This window comes from Chinchilla lanigera, unplaced genomic scaffold, assembly GCF_000276665.1.
Source record: "Chinchilla lanigera isolate Chin_1 unplaced genomic scaffold, ChiLan1.0 scaffold00015, whole genome shotgun sequence".
Taxonomy (NCBI): domain Eukaryota; kingdom Metazoa; phylum Chordata; class Mammalia; order Rodentia; family Chinchillidae; genus Chinchilla; species Chinchilla lanigera.
Window position 1 is genome coordinate 28,163,394 of NW_004955416.1, and position 18,255 is coordinate 28,181,648.

An 18,255-nucleotide genomic window follows, 5' to 3' on the forward strand; every position below is an offset into this window, starting at 1 on the left:
TTTTTTTGTGCTGGAGATTGACCGCAGGGACCCATATGCTCTACAACTGAGCTCATTTTTAACTCCATCGTTCTTTGCTTTAAGGTCACTTCTCGCTCTGCCATCTGGAGGAATTCAATGTGATTTCTTAATCCCATTTCCAATGCTTGGTCTGAGATTAGCTTTAAATGTAAATTACACGGAAATAATACACTAGTCAGGATGAGCAGTGTTACCTCACTATTGTTAGCTGTGCAGCACATTAGTATACTGTGCCAGAATCACTGTTCATGGAAGCAGTTGATTAGGGCGTCTCCTTTCTGTCAGGAAACTTACACTCAGAAAAGGGATCACAGCACAATTTCAGTCAATGCTTTGAGAGCAGATTTATGTATTTATTTATTTTTGAGATGGGTATTGCTATTCGGTTCTGGCTGGCCTTGAACTATGTAGCCCAGACAGACCTCACAGTGATTCTCCTGCCTCAGCCTCCCGAGTGCTGGGATCACAGGCATGCACCACATGCCCAATGGGGGCAGTTTCATTATCATGTACTATTTAACAGAATTTATGGCCTGGGTTGAAAAGCTGATGTTTTAATCAGAGGTTTCAGATTAGATATGAAAGCTTCAAGGATGTTGCAGTGAATACCATTTCAGCGCTCGCAGTGTAGTTTAGGAATTAAGATATTTGCCAGGCATGGTGGCACACGCCTGTAATCCCAGCACTCGGGAGGCTGAGGCAGGAGGATCATTGTGAGTTTGAGGACAGGAATTTAGATACTTATAATAGCTATGGAAGATCTTAAATTGCAGATTTGCTGTTGCTGATTTTCACTCTACATCAAGGAATTAAGTCAAGCTGCACAACCTAAAAATGCCAAAATTCTGCACGTTGTTAAAGGGGGGGAGGTAGGAGGAGTTCCCTTTATTTGCCATCCTGCCCTGTAATGTCTTGTAGTCATTAAGACAAAGTGAATTGTGCCATTTTCTCATCGAAAAAAATGGGCTTCAGATACAGCTGGGAGGTAAAGAGCTTGCCTCCCATCCAACAAGGACCTAGGCTTGAGCGCTCATGCACACAAGCACACACAAAATCCTTTCCACTTAGGACTCTGCCATGTAGAAACTAGTAGCAACTCATGGAAATAATACATCTTAAACAAATACCAAAAAAAGCATCTCTGTTTACTCTTGGGAACTAGAATGTGTTTACTTATGGATCATGAGTCAAGCGCAGTGAATTTAGTGATGAATTTCCATTCACTTCCTAGCACACTGCGCTTGATACAGGCTTTCATTCTTCCTCACCAGGCTTGTATTACCTTTGTCCCCTTAGATGATGCTTATCTCGAACTGTCACCTTATTTCAGCAATTTGCTCAATACGATTGCTCAGGTGTTATTTGCAAAAATAAGACAAAGGTGGATAGTGACCTGAATTTCCACCTGTCACTGACCACACAGCTAAAATGACTGGTCCCCATGAGTCATATCCTTTGACTTTGTATTTGGCCAGGTGGTTTGCTTTGCTTAATGGCAAGTGGGCAGAATATATGGTGGTTGTCAGACGGGTTGTAGTTCTCTAGAGCTCTGGCTTGGTGTGCACAAGGCCTTGAGCTTGAGCCCCAGTGTGGCAAAAAATAAAAAAAGTGTATTACAATAGCTACTGGTCGGCTGCTACCCTCATATTTTCACAAAAGTATATGCAACAAGATGGATTGAGGGTATGAGTAGCTAAGGGAGATCAGTGACAGCTATAAAACAGTAATGTTTCCTAAACAGGAATAACCCAAGGTCCCACCTCTTCAACTGACACTCTGGGAATCCCCAAAGCAACCTTTAAATGATATTAATGTATACATATGAGATATCATCCCTAAACTTACAGTTCTTAAAACCTATAGTTCTTACAACCTCAAAACCAGGGCATTTATCAATTATACACGAACACTACAAAATAATACTGAAATCACTGTCTTAATGTAGTTTCATAGAAGCCAACTTCTTACAGGCATAACTCTGTCACTGGTACATAATTTCTTCTATAACATGACAAAAGTTAGTGTGAGTGAAACACATGTTCTGCAAAATTGAAAATTGGAAATGTTGGGCTTCTAGGAAATACCAGGTTAGAATAAACCCGATTGTTTTGGGTTAGGAACATGTAGCTGGAGCTTCACCTCTGAGCACCACAGGCCTCTTTCCTCTGGTCAACTTTGTAAAATCCTTGAGACAGTACTGTGTATAATGCAACGAAGGTCCCACTTGGCTTTTTTTCACTTATTTTTTTTTTTTTTAATGGTGGTACTGGGGATCCAACCCAAGGCTTTCACACTGATTTACAGCCCCAGCCCCCATTTTTAGTTTTTGAGACAAGATCTCACTTGAATTTGCCTCCCACAGTGCTGGGGTTACAGGTGTGCACCCTGCCTGGCTTACCAAATCTTAAACAGTAAAATGGTGCCAAAGTAATCTCACTAGCTCAGATTAATTAAGAGAAATGCTGAGAAGTCTCATCCTTTGCTAGGTACTATAGTAGAGTTCAGGCCAGGCCAAAGTAAGCTACTTCTAGGTAAGGACTGTGATCAGAGAGAAGTTACTTGAGGACATCAATACTTACTGTCGCCTGTCATCACTGAGGCTTTTGACCAACCTGAGTCCTACACAGTAGGGCGGCTCATAGTGAATAATGCAAGTAGTCTCCTTGCATCTTAACTGTGAAAAAAATCCCCCCACCCAGTGCTAAGGATTGAACCCAGGGTTTATTTTAAGCTATTGCCCCAACAAAAAGGAGAACCGCTTTAGTCAGCCTATCCTCAGAAACAGAAGCAAGAGGTAACCCTGCATTACCAGAAGGGCCATGTGGAAGGCAGTCTCACTGTCCTGTCACTGAAGACATGTGAGAACCACTCTAATTCAGGCCAGGATAAAAACTTTAGGACCAAGACTGAGCAGAAGCCACTGCTCCCTGTGGTTCCATCTTCCCAGCCAGACCATCAGGAGCTAAAGGCACAGTCTGAGCCATCAGGTGATCAGCAATCAGCAAGTACCATTCCAGAACTATTTAGAAGTGCTTCTCACAATTCAGAATCAGAGGATCTAGCTGGGAGCCCCAAGCACTGGCATTTTAAAAATCCCTAGTGAATGTCAACGGATGAGGAACGTAGTCATGAAGGAGCTGAGCACCCCCAGGGAAGCTATGAACCCCCACCCGCACAGTGTTCTTTCTACAGGTTGGGAGATGGTGTTCCCCTGTTCACATCCTGCCTCCTGATGAGGAGCCACATGGCCCTAATTTTTAAATGAGTAATTTGAATGATTGTGTGTAGGTTTAAAAAGGTCCAAGGATGCTGGTTCATGTTAGGTCCTCAAGTTTGGCTGCCTTTCTGAAGACCGTGAAACAAACACTTCATAGATGATGGGGATGCCTACCTAGGAAAGGGCCTCCTGCACTTGCAACATAAATGTGTCCTTACAAACTTTACTCCCAAAACACATGATGACACGCAACTTGGCAGGACAGCGAATGGCCTTTATTTTTCACATTTGTAGAAAACTGACATTAGATTTCAAAATTCATTACAAAATTATCAGAAGCAGTTTCAAACATTTCAACGATGCTGACAGATCCCACTTTGCTGACACAAACAAGGCCATTATTCTGTGTTCAAAAACCAAGACTTATCCCAAGAGAGTCTATTGCATCTGCCACACTGATCAGGACCCATTTGTGACGATGTCTTCTTCCATCTCCTCTTCACCATCGTCAGTGGGACCTGAAGAAAACAAAACCCGGAAATCACATCAGTTTGAGATAATCTGTGTAGCAGGCAAGTGCCCATTCTGAGGGTACTATACTGGAAAAGGTACAAAAAACCCAAAGCAGCCTCTGCTCTAAAGGAATTTATAACCCAGGAATAGTTTGTCTTTGACAGGTAATGGAAAGTGCGGTCAATTTCCAAGGAAAAAGTCAGAAAAGTGTTTTAACAAAGTGGAAGTGGTGGCCTCTCATCATAGTTATGCCTATTTATTTTCTGTGAAGATAAAAATAGCAAATATAAAAAACATAGTTATACACTGAATACATGCCAGATACTGGTAATAGTGGTCTCTAAATTAGGGTAACATAGCAATAATAACCAAAAAGTTAGGGTTTTGTACTTGTTCAACAATTTAAGGCAGGTTTTTTGGTCAATGTTTTGAAAAAGGACGTTTTTACCAATTTATCAACTGTTTGGGAAGATTACTCATATTTAAGTGTTTTGATTCTATAGATAGTTCCAAACTTCAGATTTCTAGATACAAAGATACCAAGGGGGAATGTCTTTCTTAGTGTTATTCAGAGCTAATGAGGTCTAGCAAATACAGCACCACGATTAATGTTGTAATCTCTCAATCCCAAATCTAGAGAGGCCCTGAAGGCCCAAATAAAACACCCTGAAGGAGGGACAGTAATCCAGTACAGTAAGTCTCCAAATTATGGATGAGTTTTGTCCTGGGAGAACGTTCATAAGCTGGATTCATTCGTATCCAGCAGAGTTGAGTTCTACAGCGTACCTGTCAAAGTTCACAACTGCAATGTTCTTAAGTTGGGGACTTACTGTAATCCTGTTCTACTGTAGTCACAATAAGCAGCTTTGGTGCTGTGCACTTCCCCGCCTGTCAGCACCAAACCCTGAACGCCTGGGCAGATTTCCAGTGTTACCTACTCCATCACAAACCACAGTGCCCCTGCACCCGAGACGCGGACTTCACTTTCTGGCCCTCTTTCAGTTCCAGGGCGCCTTTCCACGGAGGTGTTTTGGTGTACAGTCTCCTCTGCCTAAAACATCCTGTGACTGCATCTACTTTAGCAGCTCTCAAACTATTAGGCATGCAGGCTTACACAGCTTTTGTTTACATTAACTGTATTTATTGATCCTGTGTTGGAAACTAAAACTAGAAATTTTGAAGACAGTAATTCAGGAAAATAATAAATCTGTTACATATTAACATTTACATTTTAACAAAAGGCAGTGTTTTCCAAAAGAAAGCATTGAGTGAAAAGACTGACACCACTTTATACTTCTTTTTTGTTGGTACTGAGGATTACACTGGGGAGGTTTGCATTACACTGGACTACATTTCCCCACTTTTTGAGGCAGGGTCTCATGGGCTGCCCAGCCCAGCCTCGAACTTTTTTGATTCTTCTGCCTTATTCTTGAGTAGCTGGGGTTTTAGCATGCGCCACTACACCTGTCTGAAAGCCTCAAATAATTTTTCACACTCTTTTATTTGAAACTGCAGTGGTGTACTCTGTCCTTTCAACAGATCTTTTACCCCTGTATGACTTTCTAACACCATTTGGAAAACAGTGGTTCCCTGAGTTTTGCGGATCTTCCGAAGTTGAGCCATTTCATGACACAAGGCCAAACCTCGCCCCCAAAACCCCACTCATTAATGTCCCCACTTTCTCACAGAAGTTTTTTTAAGTGCTAAGTAAGAAGTAGCTGACGGAAGTTTCCCAAGTTTTAATTTCTGCTTGAACCCTTGAACTTTACCCGACACTTGTTTTCCTTGAGGCAACGGGCTCACTTCATGTTTGAGAGCGTATCAGCCTCTCACCTTAAAACAACTGTACCCGCGCATGCACATAACCAAACAACTCAGGCATGCGTTGATACAAGAGTTTCATGTGTATCCATTTGCCATTCAAAATATCAAGCGGAGGCGTAATGAAGCAGTGATATTTAGTAACTGTTTTGCTGTGCATCATACATGGTAGGCAAGTGCTTGGTTTACCACCAAGTTACCTCTTCAGCCCCTAATAATCCTAGAGGACATTCATCCAGGACATTCTGAAGTGCAGCTGGTATGTTTTACTGGGAGTAGACAGCAAGAAGACTGTACTAACTGCTAGCACTTGCACCATACTGTGCTGAGGCACCAGCAGTTTGAGCTATTATTCTTGCTCCATCAGTGCAAATACTGCCATAATAAGAAAAATAATGTCTTGGTGGTATTATAAGAATAGTTTTGATCTCACAGACCCCCCAGGAGTCCAGGGACCACTGAGAATCACATCTTAGGGCTTTTTTATTTTATTTTTTGTTGTTGTTGTTGAGAATCACATCTTAAAAGCTGTCTTATTCATCCTTGCTTAAAGACAGGATATGTTCTGCGAACTGTATCCCTGGGTGATTTTGTCACTGTGCAAACACAAACGCCAGGAAGTGTCCTTCGACATATCTAGATCATACAGCTATGGACCACAGCCTATTGTTCCCAGGATACAAACCTATACAGTATGTTACTATACTGAATACTGCAGGCAACTCTAATGCAAACGCAGAGATGCAGTAAAAAACTAGGCAACTGGAATTTTTCAGCTTTGTTATAATCTTTCAGGACCACTGTTATATATACAGACTATCATCAACCAAAATGTTGTCATGACGTGCACGGCTGTATGTAAAAGTAATAGTTCACACGGTTATCTCTAGAGTTTGGTTCATTCGGTGCTAGGAAATAATGTTTCCTTCAACTTCTACATACCCCCACCCGACCTCCAAAGTGCTATGATTTTACTTTAGCAAATGAACTTCACCAAATACTTTGTTTTAGCATTTTTTTGGGAAGTCCTACGAATTAACCCCAGGACCTTTACACTAAGCTACATCCCTAGTCCTTTGTTTTTATGTTGTACTTTGAGAAAGGGTCTAAGTTGCCCAGGCTGGGGTCACACTGCTAATCCTCCTGCCTCAGCCTCGAGGCAGCTGGGATTACAGGCGTGTGCCTGCCTGGCTCCCTCCGGCATGCCTGGATCACAGCGTCTCGCCTGCCTTGTAATTACTCCGAGTAACCGAGTGTACCACTCCTTGGGAGCACACACACAGCACACTGCTTTCTGACCTGATCTGCGCTCTCTGCCGGGTATCTGACCGGACTGCAGCAATCCCTTCAGCCTCTCCACTTCAGCCAGGGTGGATGCATTTGCTATAGCGTTCTGGAGGACAGAGCAAAAGGAAGATAGACAATTAATTTCAATTAAGCACCAACCATCCAGAAAATACAGAAATTTCTAACAAATTTTGAGCTAGAACATCACACAGTTCTGTGTTGGAGGAAGAATTTTACCAGTACCCTGAATGAACCCAGACACCAAATTCTAAATTTTCAAAATTGGTGAAGAAACACAGTTTTCTTATAAAACAAGAGAACAAGTAATCATTCTACTTGCCCTGAAATTTAAGCTTACTATCTATATGGGATTATATTACTGGATAATTTAGCGGGCAATATTACAAAATTAGGATTTTCCACCATCATCTGAGGTTCGTCAGGCAGCAAAATCTATGAAATAAAAACGAAGGCAAACCCTGAGACAACATACCAAGGTAACTTACTGTTGAAAGTGATAAATGCACTCAAGAAAATGTAAAGGACAAAGAAGCCACTTCAACTGGCACATGCAACCGAGTCAAGTTCAGTCCAGGAACTGACTTTGATCTAACTTCACAGACAGCTTTTCTGCCAGAGCTTTAACAGAGTCCTTAGAGGCATCTCTTAGTCCCACTATCTGACAGGGAGTGTCACTGAGTGTTTCTGAACTTATTTCCAAATTCATTTATGCTTTTATCCAAGAGCGCCAGCTCATCTTCTACCATTGTGCAGGACACTTTGTCGCCGCGGCTGACAGGTCTGAGCTCAGTTGCCTTCCCCCAAAACCAGAGCAACCTCAGCCCCCAGCAGACCTCCAAACCCAGTTTGACTTTGATCTAAATTTTCCTTAACGTAGAAGAATTCTAACAACTGTGGGAAAATGCAATCTTCAACATTCAGAGCTACATTCGCTACATTATTGTGCCCTAAACCCATCTCACTCTAACCAGTCCAGAATCTTTACATGTTATTACCTTGATTGCTTCTACATCGCCTGGAGAGGGCCCACCTTTCTTTTTGTCAGTTGGCAAACCAGCACCTGGATTAAAACTTGGGGGAGAAAAGAATATAACTGTTAAATTCTCACCCATAGACGGTGCTTCTCTTTTACTTTCAAAAGCTTTTGAAAGTAATTAAACCAGTGTAGTATCTTATCTTTGTTAACAAACTGATACAAGAACTCTCTCCTTCAGAAACACCACCCACTTCATCTTCCTATAGAGAACAGAACATATAAACATCACATTAAAACTGAGGTATCTGTTCTGTGAACTTGGTAGAAATTCCTTGTGATATATGGGCTGTGGATAGCCACAGATTAGCAGCACTCAAATTTAATACCACATTAATCACAGTTTTTGGTTTAATTTTGTAGGAGGCAAGCTGCCAGACAGTGTTTCTGAAGTGAAGGGAGTTAAGTTGGATATCTGTATCTTACGTTTTGCTTCTCCTGGCAATATCCTTTGCAAGCTGTGCACCCCGTTTGCCCTTGAACATTTTCTCTGCTTCCTGACGCTCCTACAGCGACACCACACACAGAGTTAATGGAAAAAGGAATACCACATGCATTTAGATGCATTCCTCAGAACACATGGAAGAGAACGCTCCTGAAATACTCTGGGCTGGTAAAAATACCAAAAAGCCAATTCAAAATTAAAAGAAACACAGTAGTTTTGTCTTTGCTGGTGATGCTTCTAGAGAAAGCTTCTCGCCAGTTTCAAGGAGTTGCTAAAAAGCTGCCAAAGAACTAAACCGGGGGATAGGGGAGAAACCTCCTAGTAAAGGGAAAAGTCACCCTGACAACCAGAGCTACTCAAAAACAGATCATATTAAGCTCCTGGCTGGGAAGGTATTTAAGCAGACAATCCACTGTGTGGCTCCCCAACATTCTGCCAACTCTGCATGACCAACATTACATAAAGGAGTGTCAATTTAAAGCCCTACCATAAACTGTGCTATGAGGACAAAAAACATTTTCTTTCCCACATTTTAAATTACAAACTAATAGTAAAATTTATTAGTCAATTTAAAAAACCCAATAACAAAAGTGTAAAGAAAAACACACAACTCTGTAATGACTTACAACGAAGAACACTTACTTTGAGTTTTACTTTCTGAAAATCCAGTACTCTGACTTGTGGAACTTTATAAATCACATACAGTCTGTAATGCTTCTTATTTGTTACGGGATTTCTTAGAATGCTATAAGAAAAGGAACAACAATGCCACTCTTGTTCATAGCAGAGCATTAAAGTTCAGCTGAAGAGCATTAAGACTATAAATCAATGCAAAGTACACTACTATTCACATCACAATGTATCAACTTAAGTAACATTCAGGAAACAGCTTCAATGTTAGAAATTTTACTGAAAAAAAATTTTTTTATAGCATCTCATTACATAGCTCAGGCTGACCTAGAACTCATGGTGATCCTCCTGCTTCTGCATCCCCAGTGGTAAGATTATAGGTATGTACCCACCACAGCTGACTTCAATAGTTGTTTTTAAAAGGTACTTTTCAATGAATGCTTTAAGGCTGGTAACAATGCTATTTTAAGTATTTCATTAATTTTGTCATCATAAAAAATGGTTTCCATACCTTAGATAAGTCAGTGATTTGAGAGATGCCAAAGGGTCCAAATCACCCTGTAAAATAATGGCTACAGGTAAAAATGCTGATACCACATGCTATCTATTTTGAAATACAGAGTATCTTTGAAGCACTCTTGCATTAATAATTTTGACTGAATAAACTGAGGAATACATTTCATCTTCTTAAAAATCTTTGCATTAACAACTTCCACCTCAACATCAGAAGATACAAAACATTTATTTCCAATGGCAATCTCAAAATGGGCTACTGAGTAATCATTCAGAAAGAAAACAATGGCAGAGCCCATAGGACTTTGGAGGAAGTTATCTATATAGGAAATATCAAGCTAACATCTTGGGTGTAATGTGGTCTTTCTTGCTACACCCTCCCAAGTGCCCAAGAACAAACTGTCTTTGAGACAGGGTTACTTTATTCTAGCCCCCATCAAACTGCTTCATATAATTTTTCAAAGACAAGGTGAACAGTACTGCATGGTGACAGTGCTCGTGTAGGAAAAATCAAAGGAAAGGCAAGGAGGCATCTGATAAACCGGAAAACTCCAAACCAACCTACAGGTACTCCATGAGAACAGCAGCCCACGCATCTGCACATTTTAAGAAGGAGTAAGGTGAGTCTGTGAGAAGGTCTGACCGCACTGCAGCAATACGGACCCTCACTCAACACTAACCAGAAATTGTGTCCCTTCCAGAAAAAACACTGCACTAAGGAACGTATCTCGATTGAGTAGACAGGGCAAAGATGGACAATGAGAAAAAAAGTACAGGTAAAAAAGGGAGTGGCTTACTTCCACAGCACATATACTAAAGTGGGAAGAATACAAAGGAGATTAGTATGGCCCTGAGCAAGGATGACGCAGTTTGTGAAATCACTAAATTATCCAGGCCAGGCTTGAACTTGTAATCTCCCTGCCTTAGGCTCGCTCAATGCTGGGATTATACACATGCACAATCTAGCTTGGTTAACATGTGAGATTTTAACGTATCTCTTTTATTAACTGGATGGAGGAGCTTTGCGAAGAGCTTTAAATACAACTACAATTTCTCAAACAGAACCAATCATGTTACATATTCCCTATCAACATCCATTTTGGGTCAAATCACAAGGTGTGAGAAAGGACAGGGGCCCAGACTAGTGCTTTGTCACTTCTGGAGTCAAGCACTCTTTTGATAATGTGAAAGATGCTATGAACCCTGTCCACCAAAAAGGGAATGTCCAGTTAGTTCAATCTACACAATCAGGAAAATAGGGAAGAGACGTAAATAAAGTCTTCATAATCTAAAATCAAACTACAATACAAATTTAAACATCAAGTTTTTCAGTGAAAAATCTAGGTTACAAATCCGAATATACAGTATAAACTCAGTTTTCTTAGATATACACAGCAGAAATTTTAAGGGCATAAAATAGGTCAAAATAATCATTAACTACCTCTACAGTGAAACTGAAACTTATCCTTTATCTCATACAGAAATTAGTTCCAGGTAGACTGCTCATCTAATGCGAAAAATAAAACTAGTTTCTAGAATAGAAATTTCATGCATGTAATTTAAAATATGCAATCTAAAATTTTCTAGTAGCCACATGAAAATAAAAAAGTAAAACTAGTTTTAATATGCTATTTAATTTTAAAAATGCTATATAATCCATTATTCCAAATATTATCGTTTCAACATGAGTATTAAAAAGTTACTAACAATGTTTTTTTTTTTTTTTTAATTCTAAGTCAATCCATCATGCATTTTACAGTTCTGTACATCTCAAGTGAGAATAGCCACTTGTAGCTAGTGGTACCATACTGAACAATGCAAGTCTAGAAAGCAACATGGGAGTTTTGCTGCGAGTTTGAGGCCAGCCTGGACTACATAGCGAGACAATGTCTCAAAACAGAAAAAATAAAGACTGATAAATTAGAGATCACTCAAGGTTTGTGTGCCATGTGACAGGCCCTGAGTTCAATCCCCTGTATATACACACACAACCCCCTCACAAAAACAAAATAACCCACAAGCTCAGATTCTGTAATAATTAAGAAAAAAATAGAAACAAAGGATAATTTCCTGTGAAACTTTCTGGATCTCCGAATGTACTACCTTTAACCTTGCCCCCAAACTCAATCTCCTTTTGATCAACTTACCAGTTCCACAAGACTGTTGTTGGTGAGAATGAGTTCTGTGAGACATGGCAGAGCTTGATCAAGTCCCTCGCCTATACGGCTAAAATGAAAATAGAAAGGCTCTTAGTGGAAGTGAAAAGTAAGCTAACACTTTTATCGCAGTCATTGCTCACAGGCTCTCCGATTGTAACCAGCAGGGTGCAATGGAATTTTAAATGTTACAGTTTTTTCTTTGAAACAAGCTGCTTCTCCAAACTTCCTCAGGCTGAGAACCTGTACAGCCATCTCTCTCTCTTCAATTTGCATGGACAATCTATGCAGACAATGGTCCCTGGGCGTCTGGTCCAGGGAAGGGAGTGGAAAAGGTCAGGAGGGATGACTACGGGTAGAGTTGTCTACTGTTGTACTGTATTAACTCTGCCCTCCCTTGCTTACTATAAAAGGTACTTGTACACCTAGACACAGTAAGATAAGGCTTTGTGGCAGGATGAGGCTTCCACTTCCTCATTGCTAGCTTTAAAGCCTTTTCATTTCCACCAAGCCTCCTAGGGTTTGTTTGGAACCAGGAACAAATGGCTGCTCAGGTAATAACACCTCAAAGTTGCGAAGACCTTAGAGATACATCATTCTTCCGTATTCTATGTCAAAGTGGCCACAAAGCCAGGGACAGAAGTAGACAATTTCAGATCCCACGCTTCCTGGATGCTGCCTGACCTTCTTCCACTGTCACAATGTCTGTGGAAACTGGGAAAAGACAAGACTCCTGGCTTTATGATTTTGTTCAGGAAGCACAGAAATATAAGTGATTCTTCTGCATGCACAGCTTCCATGCAAGACATAACTACACCAGAGGGGAATAATTAAACTATGAAAAATATTTCTGCCAAGTCATTATCTATAAGCTTCAATTATTTTTCCAGTAAAATTTACACAGAGCTGATGAGAGTCAATAAAGGTCTCATTTTCAAGTTACACTCTATAAATCAGTTCTAAAAATGAATAGCAGGAGGCCTGAGGTACAGATACTCAGTGAAGATATAATTGTATTTTAAATACCTTTTTAATATGACCTATCTGATAACTGCTTCAGAAGCCAAAATTAATTTAAATTACAGACTTATGAATACACAAATACAGATTTCTGAAAACATGCAAACAAGACTAGAGTACGGTCAAGTTATTCTGCATTTGTATGGAAAAAGCACTATATTCTCACTTTAAGAAGAAACATGTAGGTTCAACTGGCAGTATACTTAACTTTTTCAAGGCACATTACAACATTCAGTAGGTTTAAACACTCTGAAGAGCAGGCACTTACCATATTCTGTTGTTGTTCACTAACAATGTTTTCAGTCTTCTTAACAAAGGAAAACCATCTAGCTTCCTGATCTCATTGTCAGAAAAATCAATAGCATCAAACTGGTCTAAGGTAGCGCCTAGATTTTCAATGACAGGGATTTTATATCCTGTAAAATGGAGTTTTGGAAAAAACACACACAAGGTATTAATACTTAATATAACTTCAACAGTTAAACTACTTCCTGGTAACTTGACTCCAAGCTGTCATTTACTCAGGAAGCATTTACCTGACATGTGTGCTCGTCAAACACTGTGCAAGGCACTCAAGACAAATGACAAAACAAGAATCACCAGCGCCCAGTTTAACGCAGCTTAGCATGCAGCAGTGGACTCGAAGACGCTAAGGACAAGTGCAAGGGCAAGGGGACAGGACTACTAACCACGAGTGACGCCGGTAGCTAACGTTCATAAAAACATTTCACAGGTGTTTCCTATTGTTCTAGATAAGAGTTAGTCGAGCAGCATAACACCAACTAACACTTCTGAGACGGGGGGACAACAGTTCTCAACCGCTTGCACGTCCACCGGCCAGGTTCACTGCTCTCATCGCACGCCTCCAGGAGGACGCGACTGCTTCGCTGACTTCACCTCCACCGGCTCTAATCCTGAGGTGCAGGCCAGTGAGCTACACCAACGAGTAGGTCACCCTTCAACACTTCATTCGAATCCTGACTAACTTGCCTACTTTGGGCATAAATTTATTGCCCAAATCTTTGCCTAAGAGAAAATGAAGCCAGCCATGATGAAAGTACACAGCTCAGAGCCCTAAAGACCGCATCAAAGTGCATACTGCACCAAACTGGGCGCACCCAACCCTGCATACGCTTGAGACAGAGAAGAGCTGGAGGCCCATGTGTGCTAAGCAGAGAACGGCAAGATGCTCCTGAATCGGACGTTTCTCTTAGAAACGAGTTCAACAAAATAAAAGCACTGAGATCTCCCAAAAGTCAGCAAGGCGTCTTAGCAGAAAGCAGAAGCCACAGCGGGGGTCTCCGAGAGTGGTGACCTCAGGCCAGGCCAGACCACATAACCCTACCCCACAGGCACTGTCCTTGACAGCCTTTCGGGGGTCGCCTCCCGAAATACTGAGCAGCTAGCTGCACTTCAATGTATTAGGACGACTTTTTTTTTTTAATTTTTTTTTGAGCCAAATCTTATTACCTAAATAACCGCGAGGACCTCGGCAGGCTGCTGTGGCGCACGCCTGTGCTCCTGCACCCGGGAGGCTCAGCGCAGGATCGCTGTGAGTTCCGGCACAGCCTGGACTGCACAGTGGGACCCCGTCTCAGAACACTTAAAAAACAGCGGAAAACTACAGCGACCCGACTACCGACTGTTCCGAGCACACAGAAGACACGGTGCAAGCCTGCGGGCAAGTTTCACCCTGAAAACGTCCTCCTAGTGGGTAATACCAGATAACACTACCGAGGACACGCCGAGGGCGGGAAAGAGCCGCTTTTATTCCCGGATTTCGTCTCCCCCCCTTACAAAACACGGGTAACTAACACTGATCTGCACTCGAAACAGCCCACTAACGTACTCACTGAAGTCCGCCCGCTCGCCCCGCACTGGAATTACAGACACGAGTGAGTCTAGCCCACGCACTCGGACACAGCCCGGGCCGCGCCGAGCCCGGACCGGAAAGTACCGAGAACAGCCGAGCCTGCGAGCACAGCGGGACAACGGAAGGCGCTGCGCAGAATAACGGCACGGATGTCGGGCAACAGAGACAAGCACCAGGCCGGCACCACGCCGCCTCGGCGCCCAGCTCGCAAAACGCGGCCCACGCTCCGGCCTCGGCGCACGCGGCGGGGCGCGGACCTCCAGGAGGCGCGGAGGCCCCGGGACAGCCCTTCCGCTACCTCAGACTCACCGCGGAGGTCCAGCTCGCGGTCCCGCACGGCGTTGGTGTACTGCGCCGCCTGCTCGATCAGCTCCGCCGTCAGCTTCACCATTCTGCCCGCTCCCGTTGCCGCCGCTGCCGCCACCCGCCCGCCGCCTCCCGCCCACGAGACGTCCCAGCGTGCCCCGCGCGCCTACCGCCAGGCAGCACCAATCGCTGCAGTCTCGCACGCATGCGCAGCTCGACCGCCAGGCAGAAGCAATCGACACCCCCTCCATCCCCCGCCGCTGTTTTCGTGCAGTGTTAGTGTCCTGGCGTGCGCGTCGCCCACTTTACCGCTGTCATGAGGCAAAGTCTGGAAGAATCCTAATTCTAGACGCTCGTGTCCAAAAGTTAAGCAAAAAGTGGGAACACCTGAGTGTAGATGTCTTGTATGTCAGAGAACCTCGAAGTGGAAGAGGAAGCAGTGACGTCTGCCGTCCACCCGGGAGGGGCGGGGACCCACTGAAGGGTCCAGGACCCTGGAGCCTGCCCTGGGCGGCACCGTGAGAAGCGGGCTGGGTCCCTCGCCCCGCGCAGGCTCCTGAGACCACCCCGCCGCCAGACACGGGGATTGCAGTCAGACAGTGAAATACTCACGATGAGGTACGGTGTACAGGAAGGGCGCGCATCAGGAGCCTGCCCGGGGAGGAAGGACCGCAGGGCCCCGAACACCGCTGTTCTGAAAACATCCCTCTGCTCCCAGAGGCAACCGCAATCCCATCACCGCAGTCACTGTTGCTTGCTTCTGATACAAGTAGCATCTTTCCGGGTTTCGTGTGTCTGTTTCCTAGGCTCGATATTACGTCTGGAGTCCCTCCAAGTTGCACACAGCGGTGGATGGCTTGTTTTCAGTGATACAGAAAAGTCCTGTGTATATTTGGGAATATCTAACCCAAGGCCTCATGCATGCTAGGCAAGCACTGTACCGCGGAGCCACGCCCCCAGCCCATGTTATTTTATTTTGAAATGGGATTTAACTGTTGTCCAGGCTGGCCTTGAACTTGCAGTCCTTTGGCCTCAGCCATGTTTCCAATCTGGGGCTGTTGTAATGGTGCTCTTTGTTTTCTTGTATGTGGATCTGATGGACATGCACGTGGAGTCTTTCCTGGAGTGGAGCTGCTGGGACTTGGAGTATGATAGCATAAATAGGTAGAGCCTTGAAGTCATGGTAACCGGCACTCCATTGAGGCGCTGTGTAAGAGCGCCTCAGCTTCACAGGTCTTGCGAGTTTAGTGATTCTGATGTAGTGTGTAGAAGTGTAGTGATCCTGTTGGGTGTGAAGAGGTGTTGAACTATTGCCGTGATTGGCTTTTCTCTCATAACTAATAAAAGCCGAGAACCATTTTGTATGTACATCATCTGTTTGGATATATTCCTCTAGAGGTGCCCATTCGGGGGTCTTGCCCATTTTATTTCTGTTGGATTGTCTGTCTTTTCCTACTGATTTGTGAGAGTTCTTCATATATACTCAGTGGCTTCCTTTTTCTGTCTTTATTTTTTTCAGACTTTTTTTAATTGTGAAGTTTACTTAAAAATTTTATTAGTACATGTTTATAGTACGTAATGATTATTTTTATCATGGAGAGTTGTTACATGTACATAACACATCTTAATTCTTTTTAGTTAACCTTCCACTCCCTCCATTTCTTGGTCTACTTCCCATTTGCAAAAGATGTCCGTTTCCTATTATTTTTTTCATTATAAATTTTTTTTTTTTGGCTTTTTGAGACAGGGTCTTGCTATGTAGCCCACTGTGATGTTGAACTCACTGTGTAGCCCAGGCTGGCCTTGAATGGTGATTCTCTTACCTCAGCCTCCTGGGTGCTGGGATTACAGGTGTGCACGACCACACTCACCAGTTTTTTGGTTTGTTTTGAGTCAGGGTCTCGCTATGTAGTTCAGGCTACACTATGTAGTCAGAGGATCAAACTCAAACTCATGGCAATCCTCTCTTGCCTCCTGAGTGCTGGGATTATAGGCATGTGCTCCCATGGCTGGTACATCTTTTTCACTCTCAATAATGGCACTCAATAAATAGAAGTTTCTAATGTTCTTGTATAAGGGAAGATAAAAAATATGGTGAATGTTTAACTTTAAAACTTTATTACAACAAGAGACACATGCCATTAAGCCCTGCTCTCAAAATACTCCACCTCCCTTTGGACACACCTATTTTATTCTCACCACTTTCTAAAGTTCAGGATGTCTATTTTCCTGAGTGTCTTTGGGAGATGTGATTAAAAATTATGGTGAATGCTGAGTGCTATCCAATGGAAATCAGGCTCATGAAGACATTATGCGGTGTCCTCATCCACCTACTCATCAGATCTGTACCATGTGACTTCTTGTTCTTCTCCCAAGTCAAAATGACTGTGAAAGGTAAACATTTTGAATTGATTCAGGATATTGAGTCAGCCGTCACAGTGCCACTAAAGACACTCATGAAAAAGGACTTCCAGAACTGCTTCAGGAAGTGGTTATGACTGGTGGGATAGCTGTTTTCAAAGTGAGGGGAAAGATTTTTAGGGGATAAATTACAATGTTTTTTAAAGTAATGTCTTTTAAAGTAATAATTTTTTAAAAATTTAAACGTTCACAGTATTTTTGAATCATACCTCGTAGATATAGTTTGTTTCTCATCGCTATGTAATATTTCATTGTGTGAGTATTCCAGAATGTGTCAGTTCTGCTGTTGATGAGCGTTTGGATAATTTCCATTTTGGAACTATTATAAATAGTGTTCCTATGAACATTGTAACACATATCTGTTTTATTTTTTCCAGTACTGGGGGTTGAACCCAGGGCTTTCACACTGAGCTACATCCCCAGTCTTTTTGAAAAATTTTTATTCATTTTAAGACAGGATCTCTCTAAATTGCTAAATTTCCCAGGCTGTAGTTCTCTGGTCTCAGCTTCCCATGCTGTTGGGATTACAGGTGTGTGCTATCACACACCTGTAATCCACACATAAGGTGTGGCTTGGCTGGGGTCTTTAGCACAGTATTTAAAAAGTGGCGATAGCGAACCTCCTTTAGAAGGCATGACTTCATAGCCAAAAATAAATAAACTATAATCAAGTGGTCAAAGCTAGTGTCACCAGTAGTGGAACAGATCAGAGTTGTGTACCACCTAATGGAATGAGAGAACAGTCACTTCTGTAAGATCTTTTCAAAGATACTGTACACACTGTGAATAGGAACCCAAGAAAGCCCAGACAAATACAGACCAAAAGGCATCCTGCACGTAAGTGGCCTGTAGTCTTTAAAAGGTTCAAGGTCATGAGGGCTGAAGAAAGACTGAGTAACGCTTCCGGATGTAAAGCGGCATGGTGACTAAGTGCAAGTGCGACTCTAAACTGTATCATTTTGCTAAGTGTGCTTCTCA

At 42.6% G+C, this 18,255-nt stretch overlaps 1 protein-coding gene and 1 long non-coding RNA gene across 2 annotated transcripts; one reads left to right on the forward strand and one right to left on the reverse strand.

Annotated features, from left to right (window-relative positions):
• Nucleotides 1-3,491: 3,491 nt before the first annotated feature.
• Nucleotides 3,492-15,011, reverse strand: Snrpa1 (small nuclear ribonucleoprotein polypeptide A'). The gene is made up of 9 exons (XM_005381647.2): nt 14,860-15,011; nt 12,946-13,093; nt 11,649-11,727; nt 9,500-9,546; nt 9,001-9,103; nt 8,340-8,419; nt 7,876-7,951; nt 6,872-6,965; nt 3,492-3,756 (listed from the first exon to the last, which is right to left on the reverse strand). Exons 1-9 carry the CDS (start codon nt 14,939-14,941, stop codon nt 3,698-3,700), a joined length of 768 nt encoding a protein of 255 aa, XP_005381704.1. The 5' UTR covers nt 14,942-15,011; the 3' UTR covers nt 3,492-3,697.
• A 90-nt stretch (nt 15,012-15,101) lies between these two features.
• Nucleotides 15,102-16,224, forward strand: LOC106148156. The gene is made up of 2 exons (XR_001233337.1): nt 15,102-15,474; nt 15,663-16,224. It is a non-coding gene; the product is annotated as an uncharacterized LOC106148156 (long non-coding RNA).
• Nucleotides 16,225-18,255: the final 2,031 nt, after the last annotated feature.